General features: G+C 43.4%; 1 protein-coding gene across 1 annotated transcript in view; it reads right to left on the bottom strand.

The window, feature by feature from the left end:
- PIAS1 (protein inhibitor of activated STAT 1) overlaps nt 1-21729 on the bottom strand; it is a 78568-nt gene extending 56839 nt beyond the window's left edge. The window contains exons 1-3 of the mRNA XM_050967564.1: nt 21682-21729; nt 18723-18812; nt 17403-17474 (exon numbers count right to left, since the gene is read on the bottom strand). Of these exons, the coding sequence (XP_050823521.1) occupies nt 17403-17450 (48 nt within the window). The 5' untranslated portion in view covers nt 17451-17474; nt 18723-18812; nt 21682-21729. The remainder of the gene's footprint in view (nt 1-17402; nt 17475-18722; nt 18813-21681) is intronic.
- Between the last annotated feature and the right edge of the window lie 1143 nt (nt 21730-22872).

Raw genomic sequence — 22872 nt, 5'->3', positions numbered from 1 at the left:
AGATCTCCCTCTGAAATATGAATTCCCTCTCCCTGTGATTTCACCAATAGGGATACAAAAGGGAATGTTTCTAATTTGTCAAAGGCTTGTCTGCACATGGAGCTCTGTCTGATTAACTATTCCAGAATAAGGGTGCCCACATATGGAATTAATTGGGATAGCACCAAGTATGGACATACCCAAGTGCTTTGTTAAGGCAGAACCAAGTACTATGGGCTAGAAATACACAACTGATCTTACAAGAACTTTCACTCACCTTGCCACAACTGATCTTACAAGAACTTTCACTCACCTTGCCAGATGTAGGAGATTATTTGAGACTGTGCTCAAAGTACCATTACTACAGTATCCACACAGTATTAGAGTCAATTAACCTTGGGGGACGGGGGAAGAGGGTGCATTGCCCAAGCATGTATATCTTGTATGAAACAGAGAAGCATTTTTCTTTAATATTACAGCCCTTAGTACATTACTGTTTACACCATTCTCAGTGTTTCCACTGTATGAACGTGGAGCCTCCAACAGGCAAAATATTCCCTAGGGACAACCTCGCTCTTCGCTTAAAAATAAATAAGTTTGACTACTTTTGTCACAAGGAAGATTACTATAATTAATCATTTGACAGCACTGTCTAGTGTTAGTTTCTGTTTCATCTGTATAGTCAATTTCCCTTGGGTTTTTCACAAAACAGGAGAGGAGGGGGAAAAAAACTATTTAAGAATTTTTTTAAAAATGTATAAAAATTGGCAAGGAGACTCAGGGGCAGAACAGGTGTAGTATCAGTAACCACTTTTAAAATTCTTTATTAAAATTGACTATATTTTAAGTTGTCAGTATTCCTTTAAATCAAAGGTTATTCAAAGAGTCATTTCAAAAAAGATAAATGCAAGACCTATTGTTTTATTCATCAATAGGACCTGTTCTTGCAAAGCAGAAAACTACACAAATAAAAACAGTGATTTCTAAATATTTTAAATGAAAAGAAGCCAGTTCCACCATACAAAGATGTAATACACACAACAACAGCCACACTAGTAAAGACATAGCTATTCAAATGAGACAATCCAAGGGGGGGAGGGGTGAAGAGGGGAGCAATCAAGTCACTACTAATTCTGATCTCCAAGAAGCATGGTAAGTTACCTCTAATTAAGCCATTTAAACAGCTACCCCTTTTCAAACATGTAACATTTTTTAAAATACCTATCTTTATAAGGTGGAACAGATTTTTCTAACGTATCTTTTTTAAAAAACATATGCGAAGTGTTTTAGTTTGGGTACAATATACAACATGATGAAAATATTTTTTGACATTCACTTCCTTGGGATGACTCAAAATTACATTTGTGGTTTCACTACTGAGGCCAAAGTAGGGAACGAGAGAGATTTCAGACAAGGAGCTGGGGCAACGGAGGGCACGGATTTGGGACTAGCTAGGCAAGGAGACTGGGCCAGTGAGTGGGAGGAGGAGGCTGGACTGTGATGAGAAGCCTGAGGTGTGGAGACTGGGACTGGCTAGGTAAGGAAGAGCAAGGACTGGGACAGGTTGAAGGAGACAGGGCAGAGTGATATGCTTGGGCGGGGAGGGGACGTAGAAGAATCTACACCCTCTAGAGCATAGTCCCCTACAGAGCCTAGAACAGAACTCAGGAATTCTGAGTCTGGCCGTTTCTCTGCTATTAGCATATATCTGTGAAGCCCACTGTGGATCCTGCTAGTGCTGGTCCACACAGCAGTAACATGTTATCCTCCTCCATTAGCTCAAGTGGCAGAGGTTTGCATTGTGGATCTAAAGGTTCCAACCAAGCTGATGAATCACATTAAAGCCAGTATGATGCCACACAATGGAATTTGTTTTTTTCCCAAAGCAAATAGGATGTTAGGCACCCAAGACAAACTCTCCATTAAAAAGACATTATAGGTGCAAAATCAAGCACTCAAAAGTTAAGAAAGGACAGAATTATGGTTCTAGGTCCCCGCCACCCTCTTGCATTATGATACAGTCTTTAATTACAGGAGCACTAATGAACTATGTACTAATTACCAATGTTTTAAATAAAATATTGAATTTTAGAATTGATCCTTTGAAAACATAACTTTCAGGAAACAAACCTAAAACAAAAACCTTTTTACTGACTTTGTAATGACTGTTACCAAGGATGTACATGGATCCAGACACTCATAGGCAGGAGTCTCATTCAGATGTATTCTTATTTGGAAAGATCACAGTTCTAAAAAGAGCAAAAGTGCCAGAATATAAGCACATAATAAGACTAACCCCAAGGATGTTAAATGTCAATTTTCACTGTTGGTCTCAAAGCTGATTTCAGGTTTTAGCCCAGAGATAACTGAGGACAGCAGGAGGACAGGACACCAGCATGGTCCTGATTCAGTAACATACTGTTGTGGTCTCTACCCTTTCTCAACACCACTCCCTCACTAACTGCTAGAAAGTGTCCAGGCCCCAAGACCAAGTTGTTTCCCAGTCATCTATTACACTTTCAGAGTGAAAGTAACAGCGACTCACACCTCTCTGTCATTCCATGTCCTCCAACGTCGCTGCCATCATCACCAGCCCTTTCAATGTTTAACATTATTCATATCTACACACTTCCATGTTGTTAGCATAATACACTGCATTTTACCCAATATCCATAATATTAAGGTCCCAAATGTCATAGCCATGCCATCCAGTTTTCCAAATGCTCCTGTTTTTACTATATCAACATGTAACACAATTTTAAAAAAAAATCACAACTTCTCATGTCTGATTTTGAGCCAAAAAACAAAATGTATTTAAATATTCCAGTATTAAATATTAGCATAAAATAGATTTGGTAAGTGGATGCAAGACCCTTTCGCTTCTAGGTCACTTATTCAAATCTAGTTCAAAATGATCGGCACTGGGCACTATCAGTCATTTCAGTGTTTACAAGATCTGTTGGTAATCAGTACAATTCCCAGTGGGCTTGGGGTTGGGGAGCCACCTATCTGTGATGTTATCTGATTAAAATATTACCATATAGATCATTGTTGCAACCACTGTTACATATTTGCAACAAATCTTATACAAACTGTGGCACGTAAGATGTTTACAAAAAGATTATGATCGGCTGGTTATGATTATGCTATCTGTATGCATATATCATTTTTGGTATTTGAGGTTATCAATATTGGCTCTATATCTGGATTTCAAATGTTTGCTCCTGGGGTAACGCCCACAAGGTAGTTAGCCAGCACATCTTGGAGGGACTATTTAAATTAAACAAGGAAATTAAATGGCTCATTAAGAAACACTTAACGGACAATGGACCATGGGAGACGCCCATCTACACTGAATGGACTGTCCTGCAAACATGCTGTGTGAAGTATACGTAATAGCTTCTACTGTGTCCACATCTTCATGCTTGATATGTGACTTGCCCATCTGACTCCAAACACTATCTTATCACCTATAATTTTCCACTAGCTGTGCTGAAGGCTTTGTTTGAAATAATGGGTTCCCTCCACATGGCAGAAGATATAAAAGGCCCTGGAAACCCTTCCATTTTGCCTCTTTTCTGCTCCAGCCTCTGGACTATGAACTTATATTAATGGAAGCATTCTAACCAAGGAATTGAGGACCTTCCAATGATTTGAAAGCAGCCAGAGACTTGACTTAAGCCAGCAATTTATTCCATCACTGCTACATGCCTGAACCAAGAACTTTGCAATTATTGTATGTATTTAATTCCTTTAACCAATTTTAATTCTCAACTTTCTTTCTTTTTATGAATAAACTTTTAGATTTTAGATGCTAAAAGACTGGCATCAGCATGATTTTTGGGTAAGATCTAAGTTATATATTGACTTGGATCCAGTTCTTTGGGATCAGAAGAAACTTTTATTTGAAAATATTGGTTTTAAAGAACCACTCATCTCTAAGTCTAGTGTTTTCAGTGTAATATGAAGACTGGAATGCCTAAGGAAACTGCTTTTATGACTGCTTTTTAGCCAGTGTGGTGAAGTAGAAGTTTACTTTTGTTGCTGGTTTGGTATATCCTATGGGGGATTAGCCAGGAGTCTTAGGGTGCATCTGCCCTATTTCTCAGCAGTTTGTCCTGAATTTGGCATCCTCAGTTTTGGCCCACTGAGGCATAGTTACACTACCCACAACTGTTGGGAGGAAAAAATGTTTTTGGTGAGAGAGAGAAAAAGGACTACGCCATCAATTTATGCAGTTTATGCTCTTCCTTCAGTGACAATTTTAAGCCAAAATTTTAAAAAGTGATTTTGAATGACCAACTTGATATACCTTAAAAGGCCTTGATTTTAACAAAGTGCTAAGCATCAATCCTCTAAAATTCAGGCACTCAAAAATCACTAGTCATAAGTCTTTGCTTCACCCTTAGTTGCAAAAAAACCTCCAAACCAAAAGTAAATCAAGGCAGTGAAATGAAAGTCTGCAGACAACTCCAAAGCTTTTGGCACTGCGCACAGATTTCCCATTTACTAAAATTAACAAGACACTGGTCACTTCTATGATTGCTATTCAACTATTTAAGGCAGCAGTGAAACTGTCAAGAATCATGCCAATTTCCTTCTGTGGATACTTGAAAACAGGATGTGCAGCAATAGGGCAATTACATCTATATACTAGGCAAGAGAGAGGTTAAGAAGAGAAACTGAGGCGTAGGAAGTGTAGTGGTGACCCAACACTTTCATAGTAGCTAGCACAGTATTAGTTTCTCCACCGCCCCCTTCCTTTCTCCAAAAAAACAGAAGACTTTGGGTTGAAGGGAGTATAAGGGCTGAAGAGCCTAGAGATCCTTCTCCTTTCCAGTATCCAAAGGTAGGGGGAGGAAGGAAAGAAAGCAGACTTCAAATTTATCAGAGACCAATCAGCCACTGAATGGAACAGAAGATGTATTCCCTTCCCTGCGCAAGGTCCATAGACAGAAACCGGGTAAGAATCTCAGCTGGGGGTGAGGGGCTTCTGACTGAAGAGCGTTTCCCCCTCCCCGGGCCTTGTGGATGCCTTTGACATCTTATGTATCAGCCTCTCTGAGTAGCAAGCGTCTAGTATATTTTTCAAGTACTTGGTGCCTACAAGGACTTGAAAAATATACCAGACATTTATTTCATGTATTCACATGGTCTCTGCTCTCATTTGCTGGCTGCCTCAGTAGGGGGTAAGGCCTGAATCATCCTCTCATCTTAGGTCTTGTCTATAATAGGAAAGTGTAGTATATTAACTAATGTAACAGCTTTAAATATGATTTTGCCTTAGAGAGGACAAAGACAGTTGTGTTGTATTAAAAAAAATAAAAAAACATTAAGTGGTCATGGTTAATCCCAAAACAAAAATCACATTTAATGTTATGTACATGTTCATGCATTCCCTACCCCACCCCCCACTACAGACAATGCCCATAAAGATGGTTGTTCTAAATTAGGGTTAGCTGTTCTGCAGGAAGAGGGAGTATATCACTTCTCAGCACCATTAATCTGGTACTCCCTCATTCTCTCCTTCAAACACTACATTTATTTCATAATAAAAAGAAAAGATTACCTTAATTTAACTTATTTTCCACCCAATGGAAATAAACTCTGCATTCTAGCTAAAAATTTATATGCCAAATTTAAAATACACAAGTTAAAAATCACTAAAAACAGACTACAGAATAGATCAGGGATGGGCAAACTTTTTGGCTTGAGGACCACATCTGGGAATAGAAATTGCATAGCGGGCCATGAATGCTCACAAAATTGGGGTTGGGGTGTGGGAGGAGGTGAGGGCGCTGGTTGGGGGTGCAAGCTCCAGGGTGGGACCAGAAATGAGAAGTTATAGGTGAAGGAGGGGGCTCTGGGCTGGGGAGTGGGGCGCAGGGGGAGGTGAGGGTTTCAGCTTGGGATGCAGGCTCTGGAGTGGGGGTGGAGATGAGGGGTTTGGGATGAAGGAGGGTGCTCTGGGCTGGGGCAGGGGTGTGGAAAAGGGTGCAGGCTCCGGGGAGCACTTACCTCAAGTGGCTCCTGGAAGCAGCAGCATGTCCCTTCTCTGGCTTCTATGCAGAAGCATGACCAGATGGCTCTGCACACTGTCCCACCCGCAGGCACTGCCCCTGCAGCTCCCATTGGAGAGTGGAGGCCCTTGGGTGCCCCTACGTGTAGGAGACGGGGGTGAGGGGAAGTGACCTTCTGTACCTCATGGGAACACCCTACACTCTCATGTTCATCCTTATAATAAGATTGTGTGCTATCTAAAGCAAAGTCTGTCATGTGGGGTGCCTTCAGAAGGTTCATGATGTACTGAGCATTGTTGTTATAGTAACGTTAGTTATGTGTCCTCATGGCTTAAAGCAAGCCTAGGCAAAAACTCTCCAAGAACAGAGAGGCAGTTCACACCTCATCAGGGCATGTATGTAACAAACCCATCCCAGTCTCAAAGGAAGGACACTGGCCTAGGCAACAAAGGGTCTGCTGGACTCTTGAGTGAGTCAGCCCCACTTCCTTTGGTCAGTTTGGGACAGCGATGAGGTAATGCTCACCTGACACTGAAGGGGAGGGGGATGGCAAAGCCAAGAGGGAAGAAAGAACATGATAAAAGGGAGAGACATTTGCCATGCTCGTCCTCTCTCTTCCACCTCCATTTAACATTACCACCAAGTGACTGAAGTGCTGATCAAAGGGGAACAGCCTGGCTGAAGAGCAACCAGTCAGCCTCTGGTGAGAAGCATCTAAGTTTGTAAGGGAACTGAAAGTGTTAAATTCAGCTTAGAATGTGTTTTGCTTTTATTTCATTTGACCAAATCTGACTTATTGTGCTTTGACTTATAATCACTTAAAATCTCTTTGTAATTAATAAATTTGTTTTTCTACCTGAAGCAGTACATCTGGTTTGAAGCATGTCAGAGACTCACTTTGTTAAATTTCTTTGTTAAATTGATGAACTCTCATAAGCTTGCAGCATCCAGTAGGCATAACTGGACACTACAAAACGGAGGTTCCTAAGGTTGTGTCTGGGATCGGAGATTTTGGCTAGCGTCATTCGGTTGCACAATCCAAAGAGCAGCTTACATGCCACAGGCTGTGCATGAACAGCCCAGGAGTGGGGGATCTCACAGTAGAGCAGGGTAAGGTTGGCTCCCAGAGTTGAGGATTGGGGTGACCTAGCAGATCACCAGTCCAGGTAACACTAGAGGGGAATATCATAGAGAGCCATGGTGTGGCCCCCGACCCTGTTTCCTGGAGCCACATGGAGTGGTTCCCAACCCTGCTCCCTGGCTGGAGTACCTGAGCGGGGCAAGCTCCAGACCACACTCCCCAGCGCCAGCTTGAGGGCTGGATTATAACAGCTGGAGGGATGGATCCTGCCCGCGGGCCATAGTTTTCCCACCCCTGGAATCGATATTGCATTTAGCTCTGCTTTAGCCACACTAATGACTGCTACAAAAATAGCAGTCTAACAGGTCATAGTTCAACATCAAAGCTATTTGGTCAAGTTTTCCATAGAAAAGAGAAAGTACAAAAACTACTTTACAAAAATGTGAAGGGTGCAAAGTAAGGCACTCAGGAAATTAGGAAGTTATGATGCCTTGTGCAACTTTTTTTTAACTCGGTCCCTTGTAAGTAAGCCTTTTTCTACTATCACATGCTATTTTTAACATCCCAGATCCCTGCCTCATTCAGAGCACAAGATGGATGGTACTCAGTGAATGAAACAGCTGTTCAGTATTTCTTCTCACATTTATTGTTAAGTGTATGGCCCTTACTTCATTTGTCGTACATATCGAAATCCTGCACTGAATAAGGATTTCTCATTTAATAAATCTTTCCAGAGTGATCATCGAAGTATTAGCTAGTGACACACACACATTAATGAATTTATCCCCACAACAGCCCTATTACACATATGCAGAACTGAGGCACAGAGAAATGAAGTGACTAGCGCAAGATCACACAGGGAGACTGTGGCAGAGAGAGGAACAGAACTCAAATCTCCTGGGTTTCTGTTGCCACAAGTCCATTCATCCTCTTACAGTAAGCTGCTGTCACATTCACCTTTCACTGTGATTAAAACAATGATGCTCTGGACTTAAACCAATTCACCACACAACACTACTCAGGTGCAAACAGAAAGTGACAGTCCTGAAGGAGATAAAAAGCATATCATAAGCACAAGGGGATAAATAAAGATAGCACAAGCAATCTTCACTCTGTCACTTCCTGCTCAAGTCCTTCACTTTGTGACTTGAGCATTTTTATAATGCATTTCTGTATTAAATACTATGAACTTTTTAACATTCAATTAGTTCCCTTTGAGTCCTGCCTCTTTCCCAAACACCTTCACTAACCCGTAAGACACAGCACTGTCTATTAAACTTTCCGAAGCTACACATGCATGTGCAAAAATAATAGAAAGTTAGCATGGCACTAAAAGATTACAAAAGCCAGTGTGCATGCATGAAGTATATACTCTTATAGTTTTGATAAAACACTAGCTTTAACCAGAGCACCAGAAGTCCCCAAATCGGATATGCCTAACTCTGACAAATTTCAAGTTGCTACCATCTTTTACCAATGTACTTGAACTGTTTAAAATAAAAAGTATTTTTTTCTTTCACCACTTCTCCAAAACTGCAGAACAATTGACTCAAGTGTTCAGAAAATTTTTACTCTAAAACTGAGAAAAGTATCTCAAATTTCAGCCAGAAAACAATTTTAAAAAAAGACTGAAGTTACAATCAATTGAAAATAACCCCTTAGAATGAAAACACTTATGAAATCTCAACTATAGGGGTCCCTATTTGAAATGCCTGCAACAAAACTGAAATTGAAGCATCTTCTGATAGCTTTTTGTGAACTATCAGCAAGATGCTTCAGCAGATTAATTGAAGAGATGCTGCCAGGTCAACCTAAGTTCCAAGGTTTCACAAAAGCTAGGATAAAACGTGTTTTGTTTTTATTCCAATGAAAACTTCTAGAATTAAACTTTCCTCTGCATGACAGAATCATGGAGTGCTAGCAATGCACCGTTAGAGGACAAACAGAGATTCAGATTCAGCCAATTTTTCAAAAGGCTCAAGAATCTACAAGCATACTCAAGTAGTCCTGGAAACTGCTATTTCTCATCAGAGGCTGGGATAGAGCTGCTGGTACAAATTTGGGATCATTTCATCAAGGGATTCCTGAGATACAGTGCATAGGGAGGACTGGCCAGTACATTTTTCCCATCCATATAACATTTTTGCACATTTCTGTGGCACAGATTGTGACACTGATCTGGACAAAATTGAGATTACCCAATTGAATTTGACCTCAGTACATTGTGTGACAGAATGGGATGTGTGTGAAAGAAAGGGACAGGTCTCCATCAAACTGGGAACTCTATTTTGTTTTGTGATTTCCACTTTTGTACAATCTCCCATTATGGGTGCTAACTGCCCTTTTGCGTTCAGTGTTGAAAAGTCAACGTCAATCTGGCAAGGTCAGTCTATTCCAGACACTGCTCTCCCACAGAAGAGTGTAGGACACCCCAGTGAGGATCACCAATGAGAGTATCCTCAAGAGCCATCAACTGATTCTCCACTGGCCCACCTCGGGGGACAATGGATTTCTTGACATGGGACTCTCTTGGCTGGGATTGGAATTACCCAGTGTAGGTACATGACCAACGGGGTCAGAGACTGTTTTTAAGGAAGGGTATCCTTTTTGAGAAGAGGGCCCATCCGCCACCTCAGAAGATGGGCTGGAGGAAAAGAGAGCAGGAAGGGACCTTCAATGCTGACCAGACCTTGGACTCTCAGAGGGAGAGATCAGATTAAGGGGTGGAGAGGTGGGGTGAAGAAAGACATGTCTCAGGACTAATGCGCTCTGTCCCACTCTAATGGTGGCTGGGCCTTATTAGCTAACAAACTTGGATCTTTAACTCCAACAGCAGAGTCGCATGGTTTTAGATCCAGAGATTCTAGCTTTGCTCCCCACTGCTGACAACTCATCCAGGGCATCCCATCACAAATGTACTGTGAGACTGGGCATCTTGAACCAGGTGCCGTGCACTGTGTCAGCCATGTAAAGGAGCTCAATCCCTAACACACGTATGTGGGCCAGGTCAGTATTAGGTAAATACACACCTATTCTTCAATGGGTCAGCTAACACATTAAAACCCTAGCAGTGACAGGACAGGCTGTAGTTTTACCTCAATAATACCGGTTGAGTTGAAGTATCACCTTGATTAGCTACAGTGAGATAAAACTACAACTTGCCAACCTACACTAGGATTTTAATGTGTTGGCTAGCTCACTGTAAAAAAAAAAAAAAAAACACTTACACCCCAGGAAGCAAACAGTAGCCCTTGCACTACCCAAAGACTGAATACAAATCCTGCCCTCAGCTGATTTCTGAGAACGTCTGGTATGCACAGTACTACTCAGACTCCTTTCTGCTGGGACTGTAAAAGAGCTTCTTCAGGAAATACTGCCAGAAGTGCAGGCTGTGTTATAAGGCAGCAGTTGTAAGTCTCCAAATTAAGACTAAAAAATTGTCTCCTAAACAGAAAGATTTGCTCAAAGTGCTCTATAATCTACATGTGTAAGACGACTGTTTTGAAAACTGGCATGCCACAACAAGGATAGATTCTGCGGGATAAAATTTGGAGTCACGTGGTCAAGAAATTCCTGACACACAAGTATGAGAGGGGTAGCCCCATTAGTCTGTATCCACAAAAACCAGGAGTCCAGTGGCACCTTAAAGACTAAGATTTATTTGGGCATAAACTTTCATGGGTAAAAACTTCACACCATTAATTTGGGCCTGAAGAGGGACTGGGAGTGGCTGGCTCACTACAAAAGCAATTTTCCCTCTCTTGGTATTGACACCTCATCATCAATGACTGAGAATGGACCACATCCACCCTGACTGAATTGGCCTTAACACTGGTTCTCCACTTGTAAGGTAATTCCCGCCTCTTCATTTGCCAGTATATTGATGCCTGTATCTGTAATTTTTACTCTATGCATCTGAAAAAGTGGTTTTTTATCCATGAAAGCTTATGCTCAAATAAATCTGTTAGTCTTTAAGGTGCCACTGGACTCCTCATTGTTCCTGAGATACAGGCCCCCTCCCTACCCAAAAAAAAGCAAACTGCTTCTAAAACTCAGATTTATCAACCTTTCTTTGCATGGCTGACTTTCTTATATCAAGCAACAAAGAGTCCTGTGGCAGCTTATAGACTAACAGATGTATTGGAGCATGAGCTTTCATGGGTGAATGCCCACTTCGTCAGACGCATGACCCTGAGTTCAGCTATTCAATAGTACCAGTTTTGAAATATTTCTGTATTACACTACAGAACTCTTCCTATCCCTCTACGAGCTATTGTTTCTTACAGAACTCTTTATGCATGATACACAGTGTTATAGGTGAAAACAGGTACTGCCCCTTGAACTGAAAGTCCTTTGAGTTCAAATCCTCATCAGGAGATTTGCCTGTTTTGCATATTAGTGCTCTCCACCCATCTTTTTTTGGTATCTAGGGCCACAACTGGACTCCATTTGGAAGCCTGAGTAATGTGGGCAACTCTGAGGAAGTTCAGCATCCCACAACTGCATGCCCAATGCATCTGCCCAAGTCTCACCCTTGAGTCTGGTAGCTAGTATGGCATGTGACACAGTGATGTGGGGCAGCGTCCTGAGTATGACTAGCTACCACATTGAAAATGACACCAGAGAAGCTAACACAAGAGGACCCAGCAAGGACAAATCAGTTCTGTGACAGGAGAGGCTCACTGAACTCCTGCTAGGCACGAGGGATCAGGTCTGTGCTGGGAGCTTGGAACAGATATTCAGTGATGAGATCAGGGGATGGGGGAGAACCTCTACTGAGATGAATGAAATACTTTATACCTCTGTGAGTCTCCCATTCTGCAGAAAGGTGTACTGCAGCCCTTCTCACACACCAGCCAAAAATGGAGTAAGGGCTAGGAGCAGGCTCGGAAGGATTACATTTTTAATCTGCAAAACTGTTGATAAACATGGATTTCACCCCACACACACACACACTGACCAAAAGGATATTTCCATTGATAATTGAAATTCACAGCTAGAGAAAGTAAGAAATATATCGCTTGATAACTAAAAGCTTGATTTAGGGATATTTATTTTCTATATTTTAGCATGATGTTGATACTTTGTGTTTTAAGTTTCAAAGCTAACTTTTTTAATCTGAACATCTACTGTCATTAAATTGTCTGTCCCCCCCCAATTTCCTGCAACTGTGAAAATTTAAAGATAAAAATAGAAAAAAGATTTAAAATTAAATCATCATCCAGCAAAAATTATTTAAAAAAAATTTAAAAATCAAATTCTGCCAAGCCTAGCGATGAGTCATCTCCCCTCTCCCTCGCTGTCTCCTCCTGGCAGATAAACTCCTCACAGCCCATCGGGTATCACCTTCCTTCCTCTTGGCAGGGGCATGGTGGGGCCAGGAAGGCATACCTGACAGATAAGTGATGTGTCCAGAAATTTCCGTGTCCCTCAGTCATGCTCCCTTCACTACCGCCACTGCCTCAGAGAAAAAAACGGAAATTCACTGCAAAAAACAAAGCTTCATTAATGCAGAGTTAAGGTTGTCTAGCCTTGCCTCGTATGTGTTAAGAACATGGAAGGTGGCTAAACTTAAACCTCTGAAAACCAAGAAGGAGAATTAAGGTGATGTCTCCCACACCATGCCCGCATGCAATCTTTACTCTGCCCCAACTCATCTGTCAGAGAAAACAAAACTGTGTCCTTTCAGAGCATGTGGAGGCCTAGGATAAAAGTCACATTTAGGATGGGCCAAGTGAACACAAGCTAGCTAAGCCCAACTCCCACTCGATCACTTCACTTACTCCAAACAAACCCCTAAAGACTTGCCAGATGTTAATACCTGTTCATCCTTGGCCTAAGGGTTCCCTGAGACATCACTTTTGGTTCCCTAACTGAGCCTTGTGGTACCCTCTGATGTGTGCAAGTAGACTGGTAGAACCTCCCCCCAGATTCTATGTCAAAATATCAAAAATTCTTTGCCAAAAACTTTTAAAATTCTGCGCACAGTCCCATCCTCTCCTGTCACCAGCTGAGCCAGGACTAGCAGCTGATCCCGGCTCGGGTAAGAGCCAGTGGTTTAGGTGTCCCCAGCCCTGAGGTGATTTACCTCTCCACCGGCTGCTCCAGGTGCCTGAAATGATGTACCTGCGCCACTAGCGAATGGTGCGTGACTGCTCTTGCAGCTTCCCTTTGATTCCCTGTCGGAAAGCCATTTTTCTGTGGGGAAGCAAAGAAATCTGCAGGGGACATGAATTCTGCATATGTGCAATGGTGCAAAATTCCCCCAGGAGTAAACAGTGCAGAATAGAGGATGCACAGCAGTATATGAATGTTAGTGCAAATGTCGAGCTGGATGGGCAAAGAACATGCAAATGTTAGAACAACATGAAACGCTTACATTCCCATACCTAGAAGAATGTCTGCTTCTGGAGGAGACAGTGGAACCATTCTAGCAGCCTTGAAACTCTTCAGACATTTACAAGACTCTTTCATGCATTCTTAAATTTTAAAGCTAAGAGGCTTAGGTTTTAGAGCCAATCATCTAATCACACCTCTTGCATGGCAGCCCAGAAAATAGGTATACTGGCTTCCTCTATCTGCACCTCTCACTTGGCAGGGCAAGATACAGCAGCTTGCTACAACAATGCTTGGATCAACAGAGCTACAGCTGACACAAGGAGGATTAGCAAGAGCATATCAGGAGGAATCAGGACCTAGAAATGGGTCAGTCACAACACAGAACATGGCTGATTTTGTTAGGAATAGGGCAGGTTTGATTTGATCCAAGTTCTTATTGCCAGGTCAAGGGGGACAGAATGAAAGTTGTGTGGAGACATGCCATGGGAGACATTGCCTTAAACTGTATTTTTCTTTGTTTGTTTTCAAAGGTTTAAGTTTAGCATCCTGTATGTTCTGAGACAGCACTAGACAACCTAAACTCTGCATTAATCAAGTGTTTTAGCAGTCATTATATTTAAGCATGAGAGCCAAAAAAGACTAATTTATGTCGACTGATGAAGATGACTGAAATTCCAAAAGTAGACAACTGTTGAGAATTGTAACCGTTGAGAGTCAGAGGCAAATTCTGAGTTTTATCAAGAGGATTCTTTAGGGTTCCACTGTGCAGGCACGTGTCAAAGCAGCCAGCCAAACAATGCACTTTCCCAAAAGGAAAGTTTCTCTTTGGTTAAAATTCAGATGTCTACAAAAATCAGAATCAAGGTTCCTACTCACAATGAACAGCAGTAGGTCAGGCATTTGAGGTATGAAAGGTATAGCAGGTACACAGTGGCAGCCTTATGAGACAAAACCACATTTACACTCTGCATCAGTCTTGTAGTTCTCATAAGGCCTTGATTCCCGTCTATACACCCAGATATAGAGGAGCCTTCAATCAGAAAGGCACCTCAGTGTCTTGCATTGGAGCCACAACACCCGAAGCGCAGCAGTAACAGCCAAAAGAGACACACAGGCACTTCTGATACAAGTTTAAGTACAGAAAAAAATTCTGCCTACAAACAGAGCCAAAGGGCTGAATACCAGTATTTTGAGGTGAAAGTAAAGTAAAGTGCTGAACCCACTTCAGTCACAAACCTCTGGGATCTTGGGTGATCCCAACTTCCACAGTGCTTTCTCTACCCCAAAAAATTACCCTTTTGAAGTCCTTGGTTCACAGCATGAAAAGTAGTTTCTGCTATGGACTTATAAGCATTATTGCAATCAACAGGGATTACTAGACATACTTAAGGAAATGGAGAGGCCAACAACTCAGAGGGAATGGAAGGGATGAGGGTATTTCAAAATAATTACACAAAATACTTAAACCTCAATTGTTGAAAAATTTGAGGGTTTGGTGCTAAGGAAAATATTAATCAAAATGTTGGACTCAATAAGAACAGGTTACAGGGGCTAAAACAACCATGCCAAACACAGTTGTGACAAGTTTGCACTTATCTTCATGCTTCACATAAAGGGAGGTCAGAGTTCACATCACACAAATCAAATTAAAAGACTAACAAATAGCTGTTTTTGCTAAGAATGAAGAGGAATAGTATCTGTTTGTTGCGTATACATCCTGCTTTATGGGATACCCTTTTAAAAAGATTCCTTGACATGTCTGTCCCACAACTTTTCTCACAAATGGCCAAATAAGTTGGAACCTCTCTCTGTCAGGGAAGGGGGAAATCAGCCTAGAGCAGGGGTAGTCAATAGGCAGACCATGGGCCAGACCCGAACCTCCAGACACTTTCGAACAGATGGCAGTATCCTTTTATTTATTTATTATTGTTATTGTTGCTCTGTATGGACCTTGACGATACCTTGACGAAGAAATTTGGACCTTGACAAAAAATAATTGGCTACCCCGACCCATAGAGTAAGGCTAACTGAGATATCCTTTACCTGTACTTTTTAAAAACCTTCCAATCTTTTAATAATCATATGATTTGTATTACCATAGCACCTGATATCTTGACTGTACAATCAAAAGAGAAATAAATTAGAAGTTTCATGCAAAAAAATAACTCTCCGCATTTATTAAACTACTATAAATAATGATCGGCTCCTACACCTTTCCTCCTCCTTCCCTCAAAAGTCCATGAATAAAAATTCTGTTTCTAACCCCTTGAACAATTTATGAAGGGTTGTGGTGGATTCTCCATCACAAGGATATTTTTTTTTTTTTAAGGTATGCGTTAGGAATTATTTTGGGCAGCTTCTTTGGCCTGTTACACAGGAGGTGAGGCTATACGATCACAACAGTCCCTTCTGCCCTTGGAATCTAATAATATACCTCTCTGAAAATACTTTAGGGTGGCCTCTACTGAAGTCTGAATACTTCACAAATATGTGCACATTATATGTATGCAATATAATGAAATGCTGTGGGTGGACTTATACAGTGGAACAACGATGCACAGCCGCCCATTTTATTCATTTGATCTTTGCAGTTCCAGTGTGAGTAAAAGCTTAAAGAAAGATACCCAGTTCAATACACACTGGAAAACATTACTGATGTTGGCAAAATTAAGTACAGTATGAAAATAATGTGATCTATTGACTCACAAGTGAGAAAGACAAACTTAAAAGCACAGAAGTGTGCAAGCCAAAATATAAAAGGATTAAGTAAAGATGCCAGTCATAAAGACATTCTGTACATAAAATTCTAATCAAACATTGAAATAGGTAGCTTATTTTTATTAGCACTGACAATGCAATTTAACTTAACTTCCATACAGCACTTCCCCTACTAGGAAACCCATCTATCATTATTATTACTACCTGAAAGCTATGCTACGAATGTGTCCCCATTATAACAGCTTTCCTACATGTAGCAAAAGAGTATTTCCTATTTGAATTTTTGTAAATCAGTTTGTACCCGCTCAATTTTTTGTGCTAATGCTATTATGTATTTTATTATAACTCTCCGTTCACAATTTCTGGTTTTAAAAAGAAGTATCCATCAAGAAACACACCAGGGATCTGTTCAATACCCAAAGGCACTTTTTAAAAATGAGAGAGAACAAAGGAGGAAACCTCCCAGCATGTGCTTTCCAAACCAGCTTCTTAGGACAACATCAAGACAGACAATACTAAAATACAAGCTTTTCTTTTTTATTCTTTGATCTCTGTATAACAACTGATTATCCAAAACTGTGTAACGGTTACCAAAAGACTCGAGTACCAGGCAAGGATCAGAACAATCTAATAACCAATTCAAAGAGATGGAAGAAATACTGAAGGAAAGGTTTAATCACCCAAGTATACATCCTCCAATTAAAAAGAGCTTTAAATAGCCTACCTTGAGATAAATTAGAGTCTGCATGCAGTTGTTTGGGAGATGGGGGCGGGGAATAAGAATAGGAAAATTCATACACATCTCTTCTTAGAGTTAGGGAAGTAAAACAGACTAGAACAGACTTTCAAAAGCCATGTTTCACAGAGAAGGGATTAAAACAAAATATTGGTTCCATTTATTCAGAACTTTTAATACATCAAGAAATATGGCAATCCTATGCCCAAGATCTGCAAAAGACATTTGATGTTATATGAATGTTTTTCCTAGCACCACAAAAATGGTCAAGTCATGTAGAATATTTCAGTCTTTTACATCTTAGTTAGGAAAAAGGACATCAATGTATGCTTTACACTTTTGTCTAAAAATTGTACCTATTACAAGTAAAAGTGACTGAGAAAAAATAGTTTTAATTTTTTTCCAATTTTACTTTATACATATAGTACTGCCAAATATTTAATTGAAGTCACTGTTTTCTCTGTATAATTCTGTAGATCCTTCACACAAACAAGATAAAAATTGGTAGGAGATGCTCAGAGGCAGATACCTTGCAACTACTTAAGTTGGAGTTTTGTTTAAGTTTACTAGATTTCATGTTGACAGCAGTCCTTTAATTGGTCTGTGGATGAGAGAAAAGGACAAAAATTTTGCCCGAGAAAAATAAAATGTTAAAGGAACTCATTGTTGACTTTGCAAACAGAAATTTTAATTTGTGTCTTAAATTCTGGTTGAGAGTTTTCATTCAAGTAAATCCCCTTTTAACTTCAAACCTAGGATGAGGAAAACTGTTTTCTTGGGGTATATTATTACTTAATATATTTATTTCACCTAAATTCAAACATAACACATGACACCTTACTGTTAACACACTTCCTGTAAAGATTTGCTCCATACAGCATTTTAAATAATAGGATTTCTCAGGAGGGTTACAACCCAAGGTGTAATCTACCCTTAACTCAGTAAATAGATCTGACATCACCTGATGTTTCTTGTTTCACAACATGCAAAGAAAAAGATGAACAGGGGAAAATAGAGCCTGAAAAAAATGTATTTGACCTTGGCAGGTGGAAAGCTTTCTATGGCGAACAGGGAGCCCCAGACCCTTCAATTTGTAAAGACTATATGATGGTGTTGTTTATAAATTACAACATTAACCCTTATGGCTACAAATGTAATCTTGCAAATGTACACCAATACAGTGTTGCCCTCTCAGGTCTGGCCTTCCTAACCAGCATCAGAGTGAAATTAACAAGCCACTAGTCAGTTTCACAGTTATCATTCAGAACCCTTATGGCAGCAGTGAAACTGAAAAGAATCTTCTCAATTTCTTTCTGCTGCTGGTTGGGAAAGCAATGAACTGCGGCAGAAGAGGCTGGCATGGGAAAAGGCCAACAAACAGGAGAGAGAGAAAGGCAAAAATAGACACAGAAGACAGGAGATGGGGAAGAATAATGAATACAAATACAGCCCTATGCTGACAGCAACTGGGAAGCTAGGGAAGAAAGAGTAGGAAAGTCCTCCCACCCTTTCTTTCAGCAGCCAAAACAACATCCCTTCCATCTCTCCAAAAACAGTCTCAGGAGGCTCGGATGGGAGCGTCAAATTTATCAGACCTTTGAGATATCCTAGTCCTCCCTCCCACTTCCCTGCCACCTCTCACCCATCCAAAATAAAATGTGAGTATCAGTTTCTGGCTGGCTGGCAAATTTTTCAATCCATCCAAATCAACCAACCTAAAAAATATTCACATTTACTACTAAACATATCAACCAAGCCCACTGTTGTTCGAGTTAGTCAGCAACATGCACTCCTGTATTTTCTATGCTAAGATGAATTAAGTAGTTAAGCAGAGAAAACAAACTTCAACCTTTTATCTTTAGTATTATGTAGACTGCATAATTTGTGGGGGGGGGGGGTGCTTCCTAAGGTCTCATGCAATATCACCAGCAAGATCCCCCTGAAAACAAGCAGTGGAGGTTATTAACAGGATTCATTCATCTTCGACACGCACAAAGAATTGCCATCATTGCATACACAGACCCCAAAGGAGCTAATCACCTTCCTGAACAGACACCTAATGTTTAAAAAAAAAAAAAAACACCTCTTGACAACCTGACAGTTCCTACAATTACGTATACATATAGTATATGTATTTGGGTCATATACCCAAAAACAAAACACTAAGTGGGAAAAGACAGACATTTTAAGGAAACGGAATTCCCTCAAACATATAATAAACATTACATGTTATATACTCTAAAACCTCTTAGTGTGGACCTCATGATGCTTCATGCTGATCAGAAATGCATAGGGGTTGGAGGAAAGAAAAGGGAAAAACAAATACATATACATTCCATAACATATAAGATTTCCATTTTGATCCTCAAAGTTATTCGCACATTACTTTTATTTTAAAGAGTCAGAATGAACAGCAAGCAGCTTTTGAGAAAAATTGTAATACAAAAAATGGACTAAGTTTGTGAACAAAGTGCTTGGTTTCTCTCTTTTGTTACTATTACAAATATCAGGTTGGCTGTATTGTACAAATAAAGTTATACTGTCTCCTCAAACCTATGATGATCTCTGACCTACCACAGCACTGGGGTTGTGAGAGGATCCACCCATACCAAGTATCTCATTTTAGGATTCATTTTGAAGATTTTTCAGAAATCTCTCTCAAAAGATTGGTTGCAAATATGCATTCTAATAAGACTTTAAAACTCTCATTTAAATAATGTCCTTTATTCAAGTTATCAGAGACAGGCACATCTAAGTGAGGGGAGAGAGTAAAGGTTCTCTCATAAGAACAGCTACACTGGATCAGACCAATGGTCCATCTAGCTGAGAGTTCCGACATTGGCCAATGTCAGGTGTCCCAGAGAGAATGAACAGAACAGGTAATCATCAGGTGATCCATCCCCTGTCACCCATTCCCAGCTTCTGGCAAACAGAGGCTAGGGACACTTCAGAGCATGGTTTTGCATCCCTGTCCATCCTTGCTAATAGCCACTGATGGACCTATCCCTTCATGAATTTACCTAGTTCTTTTTTAAACCCTGTTATAGTCTTGGCCTTCACAACATTCTCTGGCAAAGAATTCCACAGGCTGACTGTGCACTGTGTGAAGAAATACTTCCTTTTGTTCATTTTAAACCTGCTGCCTATTCATTTCATTTGGTGACCCCTAGTTCTTGGCTTATGAGAAGGAGTAAACAAGACCTTGTTTATTTTCTCCAAGTTCTTTCCTCTCTTAAAGAGAGGGAACACCCACTATCTCGGTTTCCTTCTATCCCTCCTTTTCTGAGAGCAATTTGGGACTTTAATTATAAAGCAAGGGAGGCTGTCAATTCAGGGATATTAAAGGACAGTTCCCTTTCCAGCCTCATCATAACATACATAGCAACTCAATCCCCCAGATTCCCTCCCCCTCTTGTACTAAGTAAAGTATCTCTCCATAGGGGTCCATTTAAAAACTTTTCTGAGTGCTCAGGGATGGGGGAAGGGTGAGCATGAAGACGAGGATCTGAGGCACTGGCAAGCCTCCTCCCTCCCCAGTGAGACACTGAAAGAGTATTTCTGCCTGTATCTGTAATTTTCACTCCATGCATCTGAAGAAGTGGGGGGTTTTACCCATGAAAGCTTATGCCCAAATAAATCTGTTAGTCTTTAAGTTGCCACCAGACTCCTCATTGTTTTTGTGGATACAGCCTAACACGGCTACCCCTCTGATACTTGAAAGAGAGAGAGGCACCCTCCTCCTGTAATCACCACTAAATCACTCACTTGGTTCTCTTTAGCCTTTTTATTTGCATTCTAGCTGTGCAAACCCTCCAGGAAAATACAACCAACTTACTACACGCCACCACCACCACTTGTGTTTATTTCCTGAGGCAGAGCCCCTCTCTCCCATTCTGTAGTGCTTCATACAGCACTAAACGGGCTCCCTCTCCTCCCCATTGGAAGCTGGATACTTGGGGTGCAGGGGTAAGTTACCCCCTTCAGACACTGCATGTGTTTGGGGGAGGGGGAGGTCGCAGCGGGAGCATGGAACCAATGTGATTACAACAACACACTCCGCCCCCGCTCCCCCACGATGCAGTGTGGAGCCTGGGGGCTGGGGCTGACATACTAATCCTGGGTGAGGGGAGCCCCCGCTTCCTCCTCATCCCAGTCAGTGGAGACCCCCCCCAGCCCAGGGAAGGCTTAGGGGGCACGGTCTCTGGGGCTCGGGTGTCCCCCCACCCCGGCCGCTGAGGGAGGGCAGCAGCTGAGAGGGCTGGGGGTCAAAGTCAGCCCCCCTCAATCTGGCCTGGCCAGGGAGGGGAGGAGCAGGGCAGGGCCGATAAGAGGGGAGCCGGGGGAGGCCGAGGGTAGCTGGGGAGGGGGAGCGCTGACCGGGCCAGGGGCAAAGGGCAGATCCCCCCGCCTGTGGCTCAGCCCTGCCGAGGGGCGCGGGAGGGGAAGCTCCCCACCCCGCTACCCTGAGAGGAGCGGGCTGCGGGGACAGGCGGGGGGGGTGTGCGCAGGCAGAAGGCAGCTGCTGAGGCGGCAGATGGGGGAGGGGAAAGGCAGCCCCCCCGCGCTGGGGGCGGGAGCAGCTCTAGCCGGGCGGGGGCGAAGGACCGCTCCCCCCGGCAGACTGGCCCCTCAAGCCCCTGTTGCTAGGAGGGTGCGGTGGCAGCAGCCTCCCCAGGAGCAGGCAGGGCCCGGGAGCCGCTCGCCCCCCGCCGAGCCCGGCGCTGCAGAGGGTCCCGGCCCCGGCGGCGCGGGCGACCCGAGCGGGGCGAGGAGCGGGAATCGCGCAGGGAATTGAAGCTGCGCTTTACCTTTAGTTCCGCACTGTCCGCCATCTTGTAACTCCGGGCGCAGGCGCAGTGAACCCCGCCGGGACCCCGCCCCGCACGCCCCGCGCTGCGTTTGAATCACACGGCGCCATTTTGTCCCTCCCCCCCACTGGCTCTGGCGGGCGGGACCCCCGCGGCCGGGCGGGAGTCGGGGCTCTGCGGCTCTCCCCGCTCGCGGGGGTCCGGGCCCCCTACACCGCAATGCAACAGCCCCCAGCCCGAGCCAGCCGGGGGGGCAGAAGGGTGGGGAGAGGACCGGGCGGGGTACAGGGATGGGAGGGGTCCAGGTGATGGGGGAGGGGTACGGGGATGGGAAGGGTCCAGGTGATGGGGGAGGGGTACGGGGATGGGAAGGGTCCAGGTGATGGGGGAGGGGTACGGGGATGGGAAGGGTCCAGGTGATGGGGGAGGGGTACGGGGATGGGAAGGGTCCAGGTGATGGGGGAGGAGTACGGGGATGGGAAGGGTCCAGGTGATGGGGGAGGGGTACGGGGATGGGAAGGGTCCAGGTGATGGGGAGGGGTATAGGGATGGGAAGGGCCCAGGTGATGGGGGAGGGGTACAGGTGGTGGGGGAGGGGTACAGGGCTGGGAAGGGTCCAGGTAATGGGGGAGGGGTACAGGGATGGGAAGGGTCCAGGTGATGGGGGAGGGGTACAGGGATGGGAAGGGTCCAGGTGATGGGGAGGGGTATAGGGATGGGAAGGGCCCAGGTGGTGGGGGAGGGGTCCAGGTGATGGGGGAGGGGTACAGGGATGGGAGGGGTACAGGTGATGGGCGAGGGGTACAGGTGATGGGCGAGGGGTACAGGTGATGGGCGAGGGGTACAGGGATGGGGGAGGGGTACAGGTGGTGGGGGAGGGGTACAGGGCTGGGAAGGGTCCAGGTAATGGGGGAGGGGTACAGGGATGGGAAGGGTCCAGGTGGTGGGGGAGGGGTACAGGGCTGGGAAGGGTCCAGGTAATGGGGGAAGGGTCCAGGTGATGGGGGAGGGGTACGGGGATGGGAAGGGTCCAGGTGATGGGGGAGGGGTACGGGGATGGGAAGGGTCCAGGTGATGGGGGAGGGGTACAGGGATGGGAAGGGTCCAGGTGATGGGGGAGGGGTACAGGTGATGGGGGAGGGGTATAGGGATGGGAAGGGTCCAGGTGATGGGGGAGGGGTACAGGGATGG

Source organism: Gopherus flavomarginatus, chromosome 9 (assembly GCF_025201925.1).
Source record: "Gopherus flavomarginatus isolate rGopFla2 chromosome 9, rGopFla2.mat.asm, whole genome shotgun sequence".
Classification (NCBI taxonomy): domain Eukaryota; kingdom Metazoa; phylum Chordata; order Testudines; family Testudinidae; genus Gopherus; species Gopherus flavomarginatus.
The sequence above is the reverse complement of the archived record's forward strand: the minus strand, read 5'-3'. Positions and strand labels throughout refer to the sequence as shown.